The sequence below is a fragment of the Juglans microcarpa x Juglans regia genome, chromosome 5D (assembly GCF_004785595.1).
Source record: "Juglans microcarpa x Juglans regia isolate MS1-56 chromosome 5D, Jm3101_v1.0, whole genome shotgun sequence".
NCBI lineage: Eukaryota > Viridiplantae > Streptophyta > Magnoliopsida > Fagales > Juglandaceae > Juglans > Juglans microcarpa x Juglans regia.
In genome coordinates, this window is record NC_054602.1 from 35235593 (window position 1) to 35253286 (window position 17694).

The window sequence follows — 17694 nt, forward strand, 5'->3', positions numbered from 1 at the left end:
AGTTAATATAAAACGGGTTGAAACAGGTCATTTCAACCCATTAACATATAACGGATTGAAATGGGTCATGTCGTGTTGATCTATTTTTTATTAATTAATAACGAGTCATAAGGCGTTGTGTCGTGTCAACCCGTTATGTTAATGAGTTGTGTTAGAGTTTGAGATCGTGACACGTTAAGCTTAATGAGTCGTGTTCGTGTTGACCCATATAGTATAATATTTATACTTTGACACAAATATGAACATAACCCGTCAACATAATTTGCCACCCCTAATTCCCATTTCATCCTAATCATTTCCTTCTATCGTAATATGCTACAAAGTACGGATATTCTTAACCAAATTTTATAAAAATAAATTTATAAATTGAGGTGATCTATAAAATATATTTTACATTAAAAAAAATTACAATATGGCATATATACGATTATCACATCAAGTTATATTAGTTTGTAAGATTTTTTATAGAGTTATTATATTTTTAAATCGGTGTATAGAGTATATCATTCACATTACTTAAATAGTAAGATTTGGTTTGTAAGATTTAAATTTAAAAATTTATCTTCTAAGTCAAATTATATTAAATAAATACTTTTCTAAGTGCACTCTACACACCGACTGGATAAAAGAATTTTTATTTTTTGTATACCAAACATTTATCATTAATGTATACCTTCGAAAAATTCATTGTCCAATTTAAGTATACTCCAACCGAAAATTATTATGACTTTGATTTGAATATTCACATGCAAATGGAGGATATGTCTAGTTCGTATCATGTCTTGTGGATATGAAGGACCATTTTTTTCTTTATATGTTATTCCCAATAGATCATTTGAAATAATAAAAAAGAATTGTAGATCGAATATACATTAATCTTTATTTTATTTTAAATAAAAATGTAACTCACGAAAATTAATTATCGTGCTGTCGTGGGTAAATACTATTATTTTCTTTTTTGTAGGGCACTTATAATTTACGCCAAAATGGCAATCGTCATCAACAAATGCCATGTGGCGCTAATTATTTTAACAAATAATAATGCTATGTGGTCCATGGGAATATATAAGTTTGGTCCATTTTTCACTTTTCAGTAATGTGCTGATCGATTGATGTAATTTAAAGTCCATGCTATGAAGCAAATCACTCGAAAGGATTGTGTGAAGTATTGCCACGTTGGTAAAAACTAAAAATAAAAATAAAAATTAAATAGTGTTAATGTCGAAAAAACGCACAATAGGCCGGAATGAGAGAAAGAGTCATTTTCAGCCTGCTATGAAGATTCGGGCCTTGATTGGTGTGGTGTGCAGTCCCCGGTGATGGTCTGGTGCAGCTTTACAGTGTATGTGCATACATTCTTGCAGTGAATGGAAATAAATGTAGGAAAAATAAAAGATACGGAGATACATAGATTTACGTGGTTCGGCATAATGTCTACGTCCATGGATCATTTGGAGGAAGAATCCACTATAATATGATTATTTTATAGTCTCACATGGTCTTCCATCCACGTTGTATAATGAAAATCGAAGATCTATCTTTTGGTAGAGATCTTCTCTCTAGAGCTCTTGTCGCTAGGTTGAAGAAGCTGAAAGATGAGTCGAAATAGCCGTCCAGAAGAAGTCTCAATCCCCCCTCTGAAGTCATTTGATCATTCCCTTTATCCTTTGCTCCTTTCCTTTTTTACATCACATTTTCTCTCATTTATGTCTCATCTCCTTTTTTTTTTTTTTTTCCCTTGACACCCTTTTACTTCCTCGGCCTTTTGTTTCCTCCTTTCATCTCTCTTTCTTTCTCATGACGAGACCCCCAACCTTGGGTTGGACTTGAAAAACTACTTTGGGCTTGAGATATTTTATCACCTCCAAACAAAAAATAAGATCTTTTAGAAAAGAAAAAATTTTGATAGAGACAACCATTTAATCATTCACATGAACAGCTAAATTCACATGAACAATATTTTAATGGTTCATGTGAAAGCTCCATGTAGACGACTCAGCATTTTTAATATTTTTTTAAAGAAAATTGATATTTACAGTTATACAGTACGCAAGCGTCGTATACTCTTTTTTAAAAAAATAAATAAATATAGGACCCACATGAAGAAAAAAAAATTAATTTTTTTATTTGTAAACTATACTTTTTTTTAAAATAAGTGTACGATAATTGCACAATCAATAATTATATATAGTATTACTCATTTTTACAATAGAATTAATTTGACTTGAGTGATGATCTTTTTAGTTCGAAAATATTGTTTGCATGTCAAAGTGAAGAATCAATTCCTAAGCCTGAATTTATCTAGGGAGATTCAAGTTTGTACCTACTTGGTGATTGATGGAGGCACTCGAGACCTATGAAGTTCAATGTCCACAAATTAAGTAGATTAAGTTCTTTTATAATTTTATAATTCAAATATACTCAAAATTTTAGATAAACAGAAATATAAATGGCGATGTTAAATATTGCCGGTTGGATCCCAACATTAAATACGTTGCTATATATCTCTCTCTAAATTATGGCTAGATAACTAAAGAAGTTATGGAGATTATTTTAAAAACTTAAGTAGTATCCACTCTCACTAGAGTCTCTCTTCACTAGACAGTGAATATCCACTTCACTATGAAGTTTTCCCTCAGTTTTTCTCTTTGAAATCTCAACAAAGATACTAAACATTAGCATGTAGGAAATTTATTAGAATCAAAGTTGAAATTGATATCACAAACCCATTGAAACAAGGTTTTACATTATCAAGAGTTTTCAACTTTGACACATGGGTCTCTTTCAAATACGAGAGGCTATCAGATTCTTGCTATGCATGTGGAAGACTAGGGCATTCATAGATTTTCTGCACCTACCTCAAGTTTCCTCCCACTGACCTCCCTTTCAGACCCTGGTTACGAGCGGAATACATAAATCCAGCCCTCTCTCAAATAATACCTCAAGCAACACATAGTCAACAAATCCAAATAATCAACACCACTCCACACTTCCAACTAACGGAGACCCAATCGCAAAGTTCAAAAGGGAAAGAACTAATGGTTGATAACAGACAAGAGAAGTGGACTATAAATTTCTCCGTGCCAAATACAAAGGAACTCACCAGCGGGGAAAACACGAGTTGTACCGAAATGATTATCAGGAATTTTTCCTTAGTCTGGCAATCAGAATCCTCTCACTTTTCCCTTGCTCTAGTAGCTTTCTCGGTGTTCTGCAAGCAAAATCCCCTGTTCCACTACAGTTCCTCAGCCATATTCAACTCAGCAGCACATATCGCACTAACTTAGATCCGTCCTGAAATAAATTACTTCATCTACTGGAGCTCAATATGCATGACCCGATAAGACTGAAACGGCGCAACAATTGGAATTTATATCTCAAAACTCAGTATGGAAATCTTCCCCTGGAGATCATAGTGGCGGCAAATGCAGTTTGTTGTGCTTGGTTACAAAGCTCAACATGAAAAACATAAAGCCTCGCAGAACAAGGCCCTTCTTGGTGAGCCCAACTCTATGCTCCCTAATCTCATTAGGCATGGTTCTTTTTTTTACTAACAAACAAGTCCAACTTACTTCCACCCCAAGGCCAAGTAGCTCAAGTTTATCAAGCCCACAAAACCCATAAAAAAAGGACTTCACTGACACTAGACTCACTCACAGTGCTCACTTAGCCCCACCCAATATAGACCGACACTCATAAAGACCATGTACCCCTACATCTTCTGATGAAATTCAACCCAGGAAGAAGAAGCCCCAACAAAATCAGACAGACGAAATGCACATCACAGCTACAACAGTAGCCCTAAATCAAAATTCAAAAGACTCGATGCTGGCCCTGACTATGCTTGAGATGCAGTCAGGATCAATGGGAAAGAAAAAATAAATTAAAAGGGCTTGCTCGTTCATCTCCATACCATAAGCCACTACCACCACCATCTGGAAAATCCAAAAAAGCTAAAGAGGCAAGCTCGAAAATGTCTCACCCAGCTAAATGAAGATAATGGCATGGGATTGCAGAGGACTCGCCTGACCCAAGGTAATTAGAAATTTAAGGGTCAATATTAGGAAATATAACCCGGACATTATCTTTTTGTTGGAAATTATGGTGCTAGTAAAATGCATTTTATCTATTATGAATAGTTTATGTTTCCACCATTTTGTTAGCTGTCCAGCCTCAGAAAGAAAAGGGGGCTTATTACTTTTGTGGCGTTTGGGTGTTGAAGCAAAACATGTACATCTTAATATGAATGCAATTTTAGTTTTAATTTATCCAGACCCTCCATATCATCCTTGGTTGATTACATATGTCTACGCACCAACTCAACGAAAATTTAAAGCAAACTTTTGGAACCACTTGGATTCAATGTATCAAGCATTTATGGGAGCTTGGGTTTGTATCGGAGATTTTAACAACCTCCTCAACCAATCTGAGAAATTCGGCGGGCGTCCGATTTCTTCATCATCAGGTGGAGGACTTAAAACTCTAATGAAAAACCATAGACTTATTGACATTGGTTTCACAGGTCTTTATTTCACATGGTCAAACAACAGACATGGTAATGCACTTATAAGAGAAAGATTGGATTGTGGGATCTCAAATAAAGCATGGAGATTGCTTTTCCTAGACGCAGCACTACATCATATGGCATATTTGGCCTCAGACCACCATCTGCTTCTATTGCACACAACAACAACTCAACAAAGAGCGTCCTCCTTCAAATTTGAAGAATTTTGGATTCACGAACCGCTCGTTCAAATTATAATCAAAGAAGCATGGAGCAAACAATTCAACGGTTCCCCGGCCTACATATTGTGCAAAAAATTCAAGTCCACAAAAAAAGCTCTTAGACTGTGGAATAGAGTTCATTTTGAAAAAAATTGGGCCAATATTCAGAATATAGAAAGGGAACTCCTCGAAGTACAAAGTAGCCCCTCAACTTTTTGAAACCAAGAAAGAGAGAAATACCTTCAATTTAATCTTCAGGAACAAATTAAGAATGAAGAAATTTTATGGCATTAAAAATCCAGAATCACATGGTTGACATCCTCGAACCTCAACACAAAATTATTTAATCTATCAATAACAATCTAAAGGAGAAGCAACGCGATAGACTCCATCAAATCGCGACCAGGTAATTGGACAATGGACTATTATTGAATCTTCTTTTATTAATAATTTTCGGTCTATATACATCTCCACAAAACCACAAATCTTGGGGTTACTAGAAAATCTGTTTGAAAGGCAAGTCACATATCAAAAAAATGAGTTGCTTAGTTCTACACATAGTGAAGAAGAAATTTTTGGCACACTAAAACAAATCTCAAACTAGAAAGCGCTAGGTCCGGATGGTATGATGACACTATTCTATAGACATTACTAGAGCACCATAAAAAAAGAAATCATATAAGCAGTACAAATTGTTTTCCAGAATGGGAAGTTCTTGAGACAAATGAATCACATAAACATAGCCCTCATCCCCAAAATGTCAAATCTAAGCTCTCCAAACCATTATCATCCTATCAATCTAACAAATATCATTTACAAAATAATCACCAAAATATTGGCTAACCGCTTCAAATCTCCTTTGTCCAATATTATCTCCCCTCTCCAAACGACTTTTGTTCCTAGACGTAACATCAAAGAGAACATAATGATAGCTCATGAACTATTTCATTACCTCAAAATAAAATCAGGGAAAAGAGTTCTAGTGGTTATAAAACTTGATATGGAAAAAAAAAAATCTGATTTTGTTGAGTGAGATTTTCTATTTACGGTGATACAAGTCTTGGGATATAGCCAAAAGTGGATTAGTATGATAAAAGAATGTATTACAACAGAAACCTTCTCAATTCTTATAAATGGCTCACCCAAAGGTTTCTTCAAAGCACAAAAGGGACTTAGACAAGGAGACCCCATCTCACATTTCCTCTTTATACTGAACACGGAGGTGTTATCAAGACTAGTAATCAAATATGAAATCCAAGAAAATTTTGAAGGTATCAAACTAAGATGGGAATAGTCCACCAATATCGCACCTCCTATTTGCAGACGATACTATCATATTTGGGAAAGCTAGTGAAAGAAATGCTCAACCTATTTTTGAAAGCTTGGAGAAATACCAGCTTTGGTCGAGACAAAAAATAATTCAAAACAAGTCTTCCATTTCCATCACAAGAAACACCAATGCAGCAACCAAAACTTCAATCTCCCAGTTATTGACATACAATTCCTCATCCTCAAGAATGAAATATCCAGGCTTCCTTACTTCTTTCAATAGAACAAAAAGAAAGAACTATCATGAGTTACTAGAAAAGTGGGGAAAAACTAGAGGGTTGGAAGTTGAAGCTACTCTCGCAAGCAGGTGGAACCATGCTAATTAGAACAGTGGCGATCGCAATTCCATCTTATCAAATGCAATCTTTCTTATTGTTGAAATTGGTATGCAAGACTCTAGATAACAGCTTCAAAAGTTTCTAGTGGGGCTTTTCGAAAGATGATTAAAAAAAAAATTTGACTTTGAAATCTTGAAAATCCACATGCCAACCAAAGAAATTTGGAGGCCTTGGTAATAGAAAATATGAATCTAGCACTTCTAGCGAAGACCGGATGAGAAATTAGCAAGGAAAATTCTAGCTTGTGGCACTCTATTCTCTTAGCAAAATATCTAAAATCCACCAACTTTTGGAATGCAACCCCAAAATCATCATACTCATGGCTATGGAAAGGGATCCTCAAAATGAGAGATCTACTCACAAAAGGCATATGCTACCAAATAAACAATGGATTATCGGTCAATGTATGGTCAAGACCATGGATTCCTACAATGGAAAATTTCACACCAAAACCGATTCAACAAATGAACCAGGTACATTGCCTTTTGAAAGTCTCTGATATGATCACATAAAATCCCCGATCTTGAGATATTCCAAAAATTAAAAATTTCTTTGAACAAGAGAGCATCACCAAAATCCAAAAAAGTCCCCTTCTGTGAGTAACTTGAGACAAGACCAACTGATATGGTCCCCAAACCACGATGGGGAATTTTCAATCAAAACAACTTATCATGCAGTGGCAGGCAATTCTGGCAACACTCAGCAAAGCTTCCTAATGTCTATTTTTAAAGATCTATGTAGATTGAAAATCCATGGTCATCACAAGCTGCTTCTCTAGAAAATATTATGGAACATCATTCCCACCAGAAAACGATTGAGCATTGTTGCTCCTCAACTCCGCTCAGAAAATTGCCCATTGTGTAATGAAACTAAAGAACTGCACTCCATCTCTTCATAGAATGCCCCGTCACTTGGATCTTATGTTAGCAAAGCATTTGGCTTCTAAATCTCGCAACACTATCGATAAACTCTATATCAAGCTGGATACAAATGGTTCTCAACCTAGGAAAGGAGTTAGGACTAAATGACTTAGAAAAGCATCCTTTCCAACTATTTGAAGTAATCATATTGGATTTCATCTGGAGACAAATGATTGAAATAATCCACAATCACACAATTCTCTCTCTTAAGAAAGCAAAAGACCAACTGGACGAGGCATATCGAACTTATAGATACACATGGGAAGAAAAACAAAATAGTCAAAGGAAAGTCTGGAAACCTCCCCCACAGAACCAATGGAGCTTCTCCTTCAATGCAACAGTCAGAGAATCATTCTCAGCAACCTTCGTTGTATGTCGTGATCACAACAGAAAGACACTGGAAATATGGACCTCAAAAATCCAATCTACAATTCCAATACTGGTTGAAGCTTCAGCAGCTCTTTTGGAGTCATAGTTAGTTACACATCTCCAAAAAAACCAAGTAATATTGGAGGGGGATGCACAAACTGTTATAACAGCTATCGAAAGCACATATTTAACCCCAAGTTGGCAAATCACTCCAATTATAGATGAGATTCAGCAAAATTTTCAACAATATAAGGATTGGAAAATTTTCAAAATTCATTGAACCCAAAATCAACATGCACATTCAATAGTGCAATGGATAGTAACCAACTTAGCTTTTGGTTGTATATCTTTAAAAAATCTTCCTAGATATATTTTGTATATTGATAATAGAAAAGATTTATCCTGAAACTGTTTGTAATATGCTTTTTAATATTAAGCATGAGTGATTAGAAGAAGTAGGAGCTATGGATGATTGAAGATTCGGTTGGTAGAAATTAATGCTCCGACCCCACAAATATTTTTCCTTCCCACGTTTAAGTTCTAGTGCTATTATATATATATATATATATATATATATATATATATATATATATTAGTCTTGTCTTGTAACTATTTCTAGGTGTTCTCTCTCGACCTAAACTCATGCTTAGACTATTAGACATGCATACTCCTTGAATAACAGCCATACCAGACGTACGTCCTGAAAATGTCCAACCCACTCACCAAAATGAGCCACATCAAGCCTACACACCTTGGCAATCATTTGAATTGCTTGCAAGTTGCTTTCATGAGAATTTACTTCTCTTCCCAGATATTCTACTCTCACTTGCTCTACCTACAGACCAATGTAATAGCCTTTATAGTTTATCCCCAGGCCTCCATAAATTCATCCCAAAGCCATGCTCTAGCTTTGCAGAAACCACCTGCAGTTGGAATAAAGGCATTAAAAATTCACGCCTTTCTTACCATCTCGATCTACACGTTTTGTTAGGAAACTGAATCTTCTTCTTTAGTCATTAAGGAAACGAGAGATTTACATAAAAACTCTATTTTTTATAAGAAAAATTCTAAATATAAGCTTCATATCCTGTTCATTTACTTAAAAATATATCATTTGACTTTTTTATTCACATAATGAAAATGTTTCCAAACATATTTGTAAGTAAAATAAAATAAAATAAAATAAAATGATATGTTTTTAAATGGGTGTGCAGGGTGTGAGGCTTATGGATAGCATGGGTCATCGAGAATAGTTGCTTATATATACACCCTCTTTCAGATGGAGTATACAACTCGGAAAAAGCTACTTTGTCCACTTTATTTGACCGCTAGTTAAAAAATTTTTTTATTTTTTATTTTTTACTTAGTGATTAAAGAAGTGATTTTAAGTGTATTGATTTTTTTTTTTATTTTTTAAAAATATGAAAAGGAAAAAAAAAAAAAAACTTTACGCTGGGCCAGCGGTCAACATGGCGGCGGCATAGTAGCCGCACCCATACAACTCAAGTAAACCCATCCTGCGTAATAAAACCTGAATTTGTTGAATGCCAAGAGGCTTTGTACATACATCAACCATTGCAGATTTCTTGGCACAAAAGAGTGTAGCTTAGCTGTCATGAAGAAGACAAAGAACTTGAAAAATAACCAAGTAACATTACAAACGGTAGAGGGCATTGATCTACTCTCTACCTCTGTTGATGATCGAGAAACATTAGCTTGTTTCTTGGAACTCAATGATACAAGTGAGTCACCAAGAAGGATACAAAACTCAGTAATAGAAAAACAAGTTTGAAAACAGCTATAGGCCGATCTGAATCTGAATACCCTGTCCTGTAGTAGCTTTATAGTACCTCCAAACTCGATGTGCTGCACTTTAGTGAGGCTGCCGAGGTTGAAACAGGACAAAACCATCGTGATGCATCCCCTCCATGCACTAAACAGAAAGATCAATAGGATTTGTAGCAACGATATCAAACTTGTTAGAATTAGGAAAGGATATTATATACGTGTTTCAGATTAGCAAATAAGATCAAAATTGAAAACCTTTATTTTTTGGTACACGTTTACAAAGCAAAAAAAAAAAAAAAAAAAAGTCTAGGAAAAGACCAATGAACTAAATGATAGTGCCAAAGGTGAAAAGGGATCTTTGATTACGGAAGAACTAACTGATGATTTGAAATTTGAGAAGATAGCTTGAGAAGTTGATTGAGTAGGCTGAACATGAGATTGCTGCGAAAAATAATAGAGGCCTCCTTGCTCTTTAGCCATTCCAATGGTCCTCCAATCTAGAGATCTAATCAATTTACAAACTGAAATTAATTAAGTTGAAAGTGAAACTAGGAAGACATGGGACATGAGCAGTTTAATTAAATTAGAGAATCAGAAAGATTATAAACAGTTCTAATTTCTCTATTATGAAGTTTTACAGATGTGGGAATAATAAGTTTTATGGAAATTAAACCCTACGGTATGATCAGTAGAAGGAAAACTAGGCCATGAATGATTTTTACGACTAAAGACAACGAATTTTTGAAATGTCTGACAGATTTTAGAAACTGTGATGTTATGGGTCTCCTTCACTTGGAATCCCAAAACCTATACTTTTTTTTCTTTTATTGGGGCGAATCTGGAACAGTGCTTGAAGATGTGGGTGGGGTGCATCGTGCTGCATATTAATTGCTTCTTCCATTGATGAGGGACACATAATCCATGCAGATCCTTGAAGATACACGTACGTGTGAGATAATCTAAAGAATTCAGGATTTTCCGGTGAACTCATTGTAGGATTTTTTTTCTTTTTCAAAATCATTTTTTATGGATGACTCCTTCCTGATGTTCTTGGAAAGAGGAGTACTATAATAGCAAATGGATTATTACTTAAAAATAATTTTTTAAATTGACGTAATTTTATGTGAAGATTTATCAAATCTATTTTATAATAAAAATAATTTTACAATCTAATAAATCATATCAAAATATATTAATTTATAAAATTATTTTTATATAATCACTCTTAGAATATTTCTCTAACTCTATGTTAAAAGTCACACTCGCGTCGTAACAAGCGCATAGGTGACGTTATGGTGGCGTCAAGAAAGACCGTCTAAACCAATCTAATGTTTCGCCTCAACAGGGTGCTCAGCTGGACTCTTGTGCCAACAAATAACTCGCCGAGGGAAGAACGCAGGCCAGTTCCGTGAAAATCTCCTTATCTAAGAGAAAGCTAGGGACTCGTCTGAGTCTTGGCCCTCTACCAAAGTACTAACTTTTGGGGAGAATAACTCTTCCCAGTCCCCGCTCTTCAGACAATTCTCGTTTTCTTTCCCTTTTCTCCTTTCTCTTCAAACAGTGCCAACCAACCATGGCGGGAATGGCAACCTTCAATCTCCCTTCGGCATCTTCCATCTTCTTCCGTGCATCACCATCATCATCACTAACTGCTACGCTTTCGCGCTCATTCAAGCCGTCAATTCTCCCAATGCGTGGTCTTTCTGGAAAGCCCTTTCGTCCCAGATTTCCAAGTAACAGCTTATCGATTCTCGTTCTTATATTAGTCCTTTCATTTTGTGTTCCACGTTTGTTATAACAGTTTTGGGCATTGTGGGTGTTTTTGTGTATTTCTCTTTGCAGAGATTTATGCATTTTCCAGTAACGATATCAAAGTGGGTAGCAACATTGAAGTAGACGGCGCTCCTTGGAAAGTTCTCGGTTTGAATATAATCTTTTCTTTCTTCAGTTTTTGCTTCTATTTCTCATTTGTTTTTGGTTTTCTATATTTGTTTGGTTGTTTCGAGACAAAGAATGTTAATTATATCTGACTATATTGTGTGGATATAATGTCTAAAGCGTGAAAGATAGTCCACAACTATATTGTGTCCTTCCATTGGTTTCAATTTCGAAGTAATAATACATTGGGCGTGTATTATGTATTCATAAACGAACTTATCTTCTGGGAGTATACTTGTGTATCTTCAATTTTCTTTTCTCCCTAATGCTAGTTCAGCTGCCAATGCATGCCACGGAATCGGATTTTAAAATGTAAAATGGTCAGTTTTGGTAACGCTCAAAATATGTTTACTTCAATATTGGCCATTATGTCCTTGGTGTCTAATTCTAACCATTTTTTTCTAGGCGGAATGTTCTTATAATTCAGGGAGACTATCTGTTTACACTACTGTTTTGCATCTTATACCTATACTGCCCATTGGCCTTCTTCAGAGTTTCTCCATGTAAAACCTGGAAAAGGAGCAGCATTTGTGAGGACGAAGATGCGTAATTATTTATCAGGAAACACAGTTGAGAAAACTTTTCGGTCAGGAGTTACGGTAAAGCCTTTCATACTACAGGCAGATTTATCGTTAAGTTCCGTGTCCTTATATTTTTAAGGTTCAATATAGTTTGCAAGGGCTAACATTTAAATAGGTTGCATGTCATTAGGACCCACAATTGTTTGTTTCCGAAGAGCGTTTATGCTCATCAGCAAACTGAAAATTATCATTTTCCACTGGGATTCTTTTGTATTTTTCCTTTGCATCTTAGCTTTCTGATTCTGTTGCATAAGATAGACTATGGAAAGGTTAGAGCTGCTCTTCAGCTTTTTTTTCAGATATGAATTCCATGCACATGTTTTAGAGAAACTTTGTAAAAGTGCATAATTCTAATTTTATAAAACATAGAAATTAGGTGTTGGTTCATAAGATTATTTGGTAAGTTTTAAGTTGATTTAATAGTTCTGTTTATCCTTCAGTTCTATACTCTCAGCTTACAGCTGGTGTGTGGTTACTATACTGTGAAATTCACTAGTATAAAAGGGTTAGAACATTCATTTCAGATGGATGTGAAATGGATGTGACACAAGCTATGTATGACATGGCTATTTGGGGGTCCTTATTTTTGTTGTTGGCTCTGTCTGCATGTTTCTAAACAACCACGTCCCAAAGACTACTTCGAAATGTCAATAATACAAGAAAACATTTTAAGATTGCCTTTGAATTTGAAAAGATGATCTCCTCTAAGTATTTTGAACCCCCAGTACTTGTGCTTGTGATGAAGAATGATTAATTCATTGATTTTCAAAGTGATGGGTAGTGGCTTCTTTTTCTGTCTTGTATGTTGCCTTCTAAGTGAGGCCAGAGGTGAGATCATTATCATTCATAATATGCAATATGAAATATCTTAAATTACATTGTATCAAGTATCAAATATAGCTCTCTATCTCATTCTGATGCATGGATGGATTTTCTTTTCCTGTTGTAACGGCTATCAGAACATATAGTTCGGATAATGATGCTTTTATATTTCTATATCGGGCAATGTCTATTCTGCCCTCTCTCTCTCTCTCTCTCTCTCTCATGTATAACTGTTTCCCCAGATTGATGAGGCAGACATATTCAAAGAAACAAAGCAATTCACATACAAAGATGGCTCCCAGTTTGTCTTCATGGACCTGGTATTGCTTAGTATGCTTAGCTTCCTGTTAGAAAGAAAGAAAGAAAATAAAATCTTCTTTTAAAATGCATTTCAAGAAGTAAGTCTTCTTTTTTTGTGAAGACTAATTTAACCATCTATTTGGACAGTTGGGATCAGTTCTTGTTTCGAAGAAGCTTATGTTTTGTATTAAGTTAACAAGTCCTGCATTGAATGACTCATTTTGTAGTTTTCCTATCTCAGTTTCTCAGTCTTTTGTTTTCACAGAATACATATGAAGAAATTCGTCTTAATGCATCAGATGTCGGGGATAAGATGAAGTATCTGAAAGAGGGAATGGACTGCATTATGCTATTTTGGAATGGAAAAGTATTTTTCCTAATCTGTTAACCTTTCCAACATCTTTTCATCTCTTTGTTCCTGAGTCTTTCACTTGCAAAAGAGCAGGACATTTTTCCCATAGCAGTGCCTAAGAGGCTGCTCTGTAAACATTAGGAAGGGGCAAAGTTTGCATAGATGATTCTATTCTTGGAGGAGCAGTCCATTATGAATTACATTATTTAAGCACCATCTGATGAAACTGAGCAGTGCTCATTTTTAGTGCGCTGAGGTTTGCTAGTTAGATGCATATGCTATCTTATGTGCCAATGTCACCACTCGATGTTTATTGTTATTGTCAGTGTTATTATTTTCAGTTAGAAATCTACCGGTTTGGTCTTGCAGGTTATTGATTTTGAAGTGCCCATCACAGTTCAGTTGACTGTGGTTGATGTAGATCCTGGACTTAAAGGTGACACAGCTCAAGGTAATGTCATTTGCGTTCTTTTGCAATTTCAAAGACAAAATTCATAATGTAGTAGATGTATATTCCACTTTGTTACAAAAATTAAAAATAAAAAATTCAATTCAGTTTGTCGAGACAAAATACAGTGCAGGCAGGTTCATCATTTTATTGTGTTAAAATTGCCTACCCTTTCCGAGTGTGATTTCTATGTCATGTATGGTTGTGCCTAAGGGCATATCAGTTGGACTATAGTCTTCTTTTTGGTCAATCGCAACCTCTTTCCAAACCTTACAAGTTTTTACAAAGCAAAGGAGTTTTTGATGTAGATGATATCTGTACAGATGGGTCTTAATATAATTTTTTTTAACAGGTAGATGGGTTTTAATATAATTGATGAGAATAATGTGAGGAAAAGAATCTGTAGGGAAGTTCTTTCCCATAATCTGGTTATTTAGTTTTAGAGCTGGACTCCATTTCCACAAGCCCCTTTGTGGGGATTGCGTAGGTGAATTGATCAGGGCATTCATTCTTCACAAGCTTGTCAGACAATACCAGAGAAGCCCCCTCCTTATCATTTTGATTTGGATCTGCCTTCTCCTTTTTCCTGATGAACAACTCATCATCAACATAAACAGTGAGTCAGTTTTGAGGCTTCTTTCTCGGGGCGTTTTTTGTTTTTTTGCCCTTAACCTCGACTTGATGGTCATTACTTAAAAAATTGAGGTCTTTGTACTTACAAGTTGGGGAAGAGTAGATAACAAAATAATCCCCATGACTAAATATAAACCATGTTGAATGTGCATCTAAATGGCTTCTGTAGGTTTCAATAATGTTACACTGAATGAATGTTTTTTGTTGATGAGACATTTGGAATCTCCTTCATACTTCATTACAATTTTGGTAAAGAAATACAAAAAGTCTGTTTTCGGTTTGCCCTTTGTGTTTTCAACTTTAATATTTTTTAGGTAATATCAGGACACCAATTGTGATGTGGTTCGCCTATGCTCCCATGTTTTCTTTTGGGGAATTACACTTTGCATCTCAAACCACCACTATTTTATAACATGCATCATAAACTGTCAAAAAACAGGTCAATCGTCAGTTGGTAATTAAGGGTATAACTTGAAAAAATGGTGGTAGTTTGTTTTGCACTCATGTTGACTCTCTTTTCTCTTTTCCTTTCTATTTTTCATTTATTTTCTCTGGCTAACCGTTTGAGAAATGAAATCTTGTTTGGCAGGTGGATCTAAGCCAGCGACTCTTGACACTGGTGCTGTTGTGAATGTTCCATTGTTTGTAAATATAGGTGATGAAATACTGGTGGATACAAGAACAGGTCAATACATGAGCCGTGCATAATCTCTACTCCTCAGAAGGTTTCCTGTCATCAGGCATATACATTTAGTTTTTTCTTTTCTTTTCTTTTGGTTTTATTTCTTACTATTCTGCGAGAGTTTTATACTTTCATTTGCGGCACTTAGCATGGTGAATGGCTATGAATGTTAAATTGAAATATCTTTTTGTCTTAGAAGAGAGATATTATTAGTAATTCAAATGGACTAGTATCTCTATATAGTAAAGTTTCAGGTAACATTTTGATTGGCCTTCTCGCCAGTGCATGGTATTTATATAATCTAACATTTTTGCAATCCTTCAATGGCTGGAAGTTGAGTAGATGCAGAGTATCTTCTAGCAGGTCTTTTCTTTTCATCATCTTCTGCATAAGTTCATAACCCTCTCAGGAGGGTATTCATCATCCTCTCATGCACTTCGAAATCATCTCCCGCCATCTCCTTACAAATTTTAGAGAGGAACTGAACTCAAATTCAAATTTACAGATATCATCTACTCAAACCTCGGTAACATTTTGATTTTATTTGTCTTATATCCTATCATTTTATATTAAATCGTGTATTTGTATCATGAAGCTCTATGAGAAGAGGAGTTACACAGTTGTACAAATTTGAAAATTTTATAAATTGAGAATTTAATATACGGTTTGATTTATCTTTAACCAAACCTTTGGAATATCGTATCTCACATGGTATTAGAGAATTCCACGTGCTCTTACTTTGTTGGTCTTATGGCCTCAACTGAATTCAAATTTGTTCTCAGGCTGTTACTCTCGTTCCATTGAATCATTCAGTACTTCCGCAATTTTCCTAATGAGTGTAGGAGGGGCCAACTGGAGTTGGCCTCCCTATCTAGGCATGACTACAGTAACACCTTACCCGTTGAGAACCGTACAAGTGTGGTCTATACGGTAGTCGGCAGGAAGCTGTAGGTATTTCTTGAAGTTGGGATTAAGCATAACTTAGACTCTAATCCTACTAAGGTGTTGGATTTGTGAAGCTTAGTTTGTCGGTGTGTTGGCCCGATTTGATGACTCGACTCGAAAAATATGCATTATGGTTTTTTGGAAAATTTTTTGACATTGTTTGCGACTCGAGAAGCACCTAGTGAAAAGTTTACTTGATGTTCACGCGATAGGTGGCTCAAGTGAAGGTCAAACAAAGAGTTCATTCAACAGGTGGCTCGAGCGAAGGTCAGATAGAAAGTTCACTCGATAGGTAGCGCAAGTGAATTTCGGATAGAGAGTTCGCTCAAGGAGTAGTGTCAAGTGAATGAATTTGTGCACATACAACCAAATTCTCGCTTTTCATTACTTACCATAAATATCGTTACATAACCATTTGCTTGTGTATATCCAATATTATGTTATAAACTTTAATAGACTTTATTTATAATTTACGTAGCCAAAACAAAAATAAGAAAAACTTGTAAAATAAGTATAAATGTGAACCAGAATATAGCCGCTCAGATATATAGCTCTAGGCCCGGAGTGATCTGCTGAAAGCTTTCCATGACCGGGGACTTCTTGGATCTGGTACTTGGACCTCCCTCCTTCCACCACGACTCTTTCTACCAAGAATAGGCTTGAGAAACTTCTTCAGGACCTTGTGGAAAGCCGACCCACGACGCCCTCGTTGCGCCTGCCTCACCGGTGGTGGTGGAGTAGCCGGGCCCTGACCAACCAGTGGTGCATGGAACCGAGTCACACTTGGCTCTGAAAAGCTCCTCCCCAGTATGGCTTGGTTCAGCTGCACCTCAAAAGACAGTCTTTCAAACCGGTCCAACAGCGTGCTCTGCTCATCTCCAAACTTCCTAAGAACTACTTCTATATGGTCCATTGCTTCCGATTTCTTCTGAGCCATTTTCACTGCCTCGAATGTCTTCTTTTTTCAGTTTTGGGTTGGAAACATGATTTGAGCTGAGTTTGAGAAGTCCAAGCTGGCGATAATTAAGGTACGAGATGAGGAGTCTCTATCCAAGCAAAGTATCAACATATGGCCACCACCTGCAACTGCAAGGAAATTGAAAAGACTGTCAAACTCAAAAGTGTGGTTCCTACTTCCCTAGTCACCCAATTTTCCCGCAAACTCAAAAATTGCAATAACAAAAGGGAAGACGGGTTTCACGGGTCATGGCAATGGGCCGGCAGGAAATAAATGCGCCTCCTTTGCATAATTAAATCATACAAATTAGAATTCCATTCCAACCCCAATGCTGCAGATCATTGTTGAAGCCGGAGCCATTAAACTTTAAAGAAGTGGTAAAGGGTTAAGATCAATGACACTTTATTCTTCTTTATTGTAGGAAATAGATTGTGTTGCCTTCTCCTCTCTTTTTTGATGCTCTTGCTCTCCTTTAAGAGGGCTTATTTTGGACGAAAGTTGCATAGAGAAAGCATCAAGTTTTATTCGGCTTTTTTTGTCATGAGCTAGCTAGCTTGTTATCCGAT

The 17694-nt window shown here is 35.9% G+C and overlaps 2 protein-coding genes across 2 annotated transcripts; one reads left to right on the forward strand and one right to left on the reverse strand.

Moving 5' to 3' along the window:
- The first annotated feature begins 10839 nt into the window (after nucleotides 1–10839).
- Nucleotides 10840–15485, forward strand: LOC121264835 (elongation factor P). The gene is made up of 7 exons (XM_041168140.1): nucleotides 10840–11202; nucleotides 11312–11389; nucleotides 11900–12006; nucleotides 13053–13130; nucleotides 13376–13477; nucleotides 13832–13913; nucleotides 15133–15485. The coding sequence occupies exons 1-7, from the start codon at nucleotides 11043–11045 to the stop codon at nucleotides 15249–15251; spliced, it is 726 nt and encodes a 241-aa protein (XP_041024074.1). The 5' UTR covers nucleotides 10840–11042; the 3' UTR covers nucleotides 15252–15485.
- A 1046-nt stretch (nucleotides 15486–16531) lies between these two features.
- LOC121264837 lies at nucleotides 16532–17648 on the reverse strand. The gene is made up of 2 exons (XM_041168141.1): nucleotides 17372–17648; nucleotides 16532–17256 (listed from the first exon to the last, which is right to left on the reverse strand). Exon 2 carries the CDS (start codon nucleotides 17105–17107, stop codon nucleotides 16724–16726), a length of 384 nt encoding a protein of 127 aa, XP_041024075.1. The 5' UTR covers nucleotides 17108–17256; nucleotides 17372–17648; the 3' UTR covers nucleotides 16532–16723.
- Nucleotides 17649–17694: the final 46 nt, after the last annotated feature.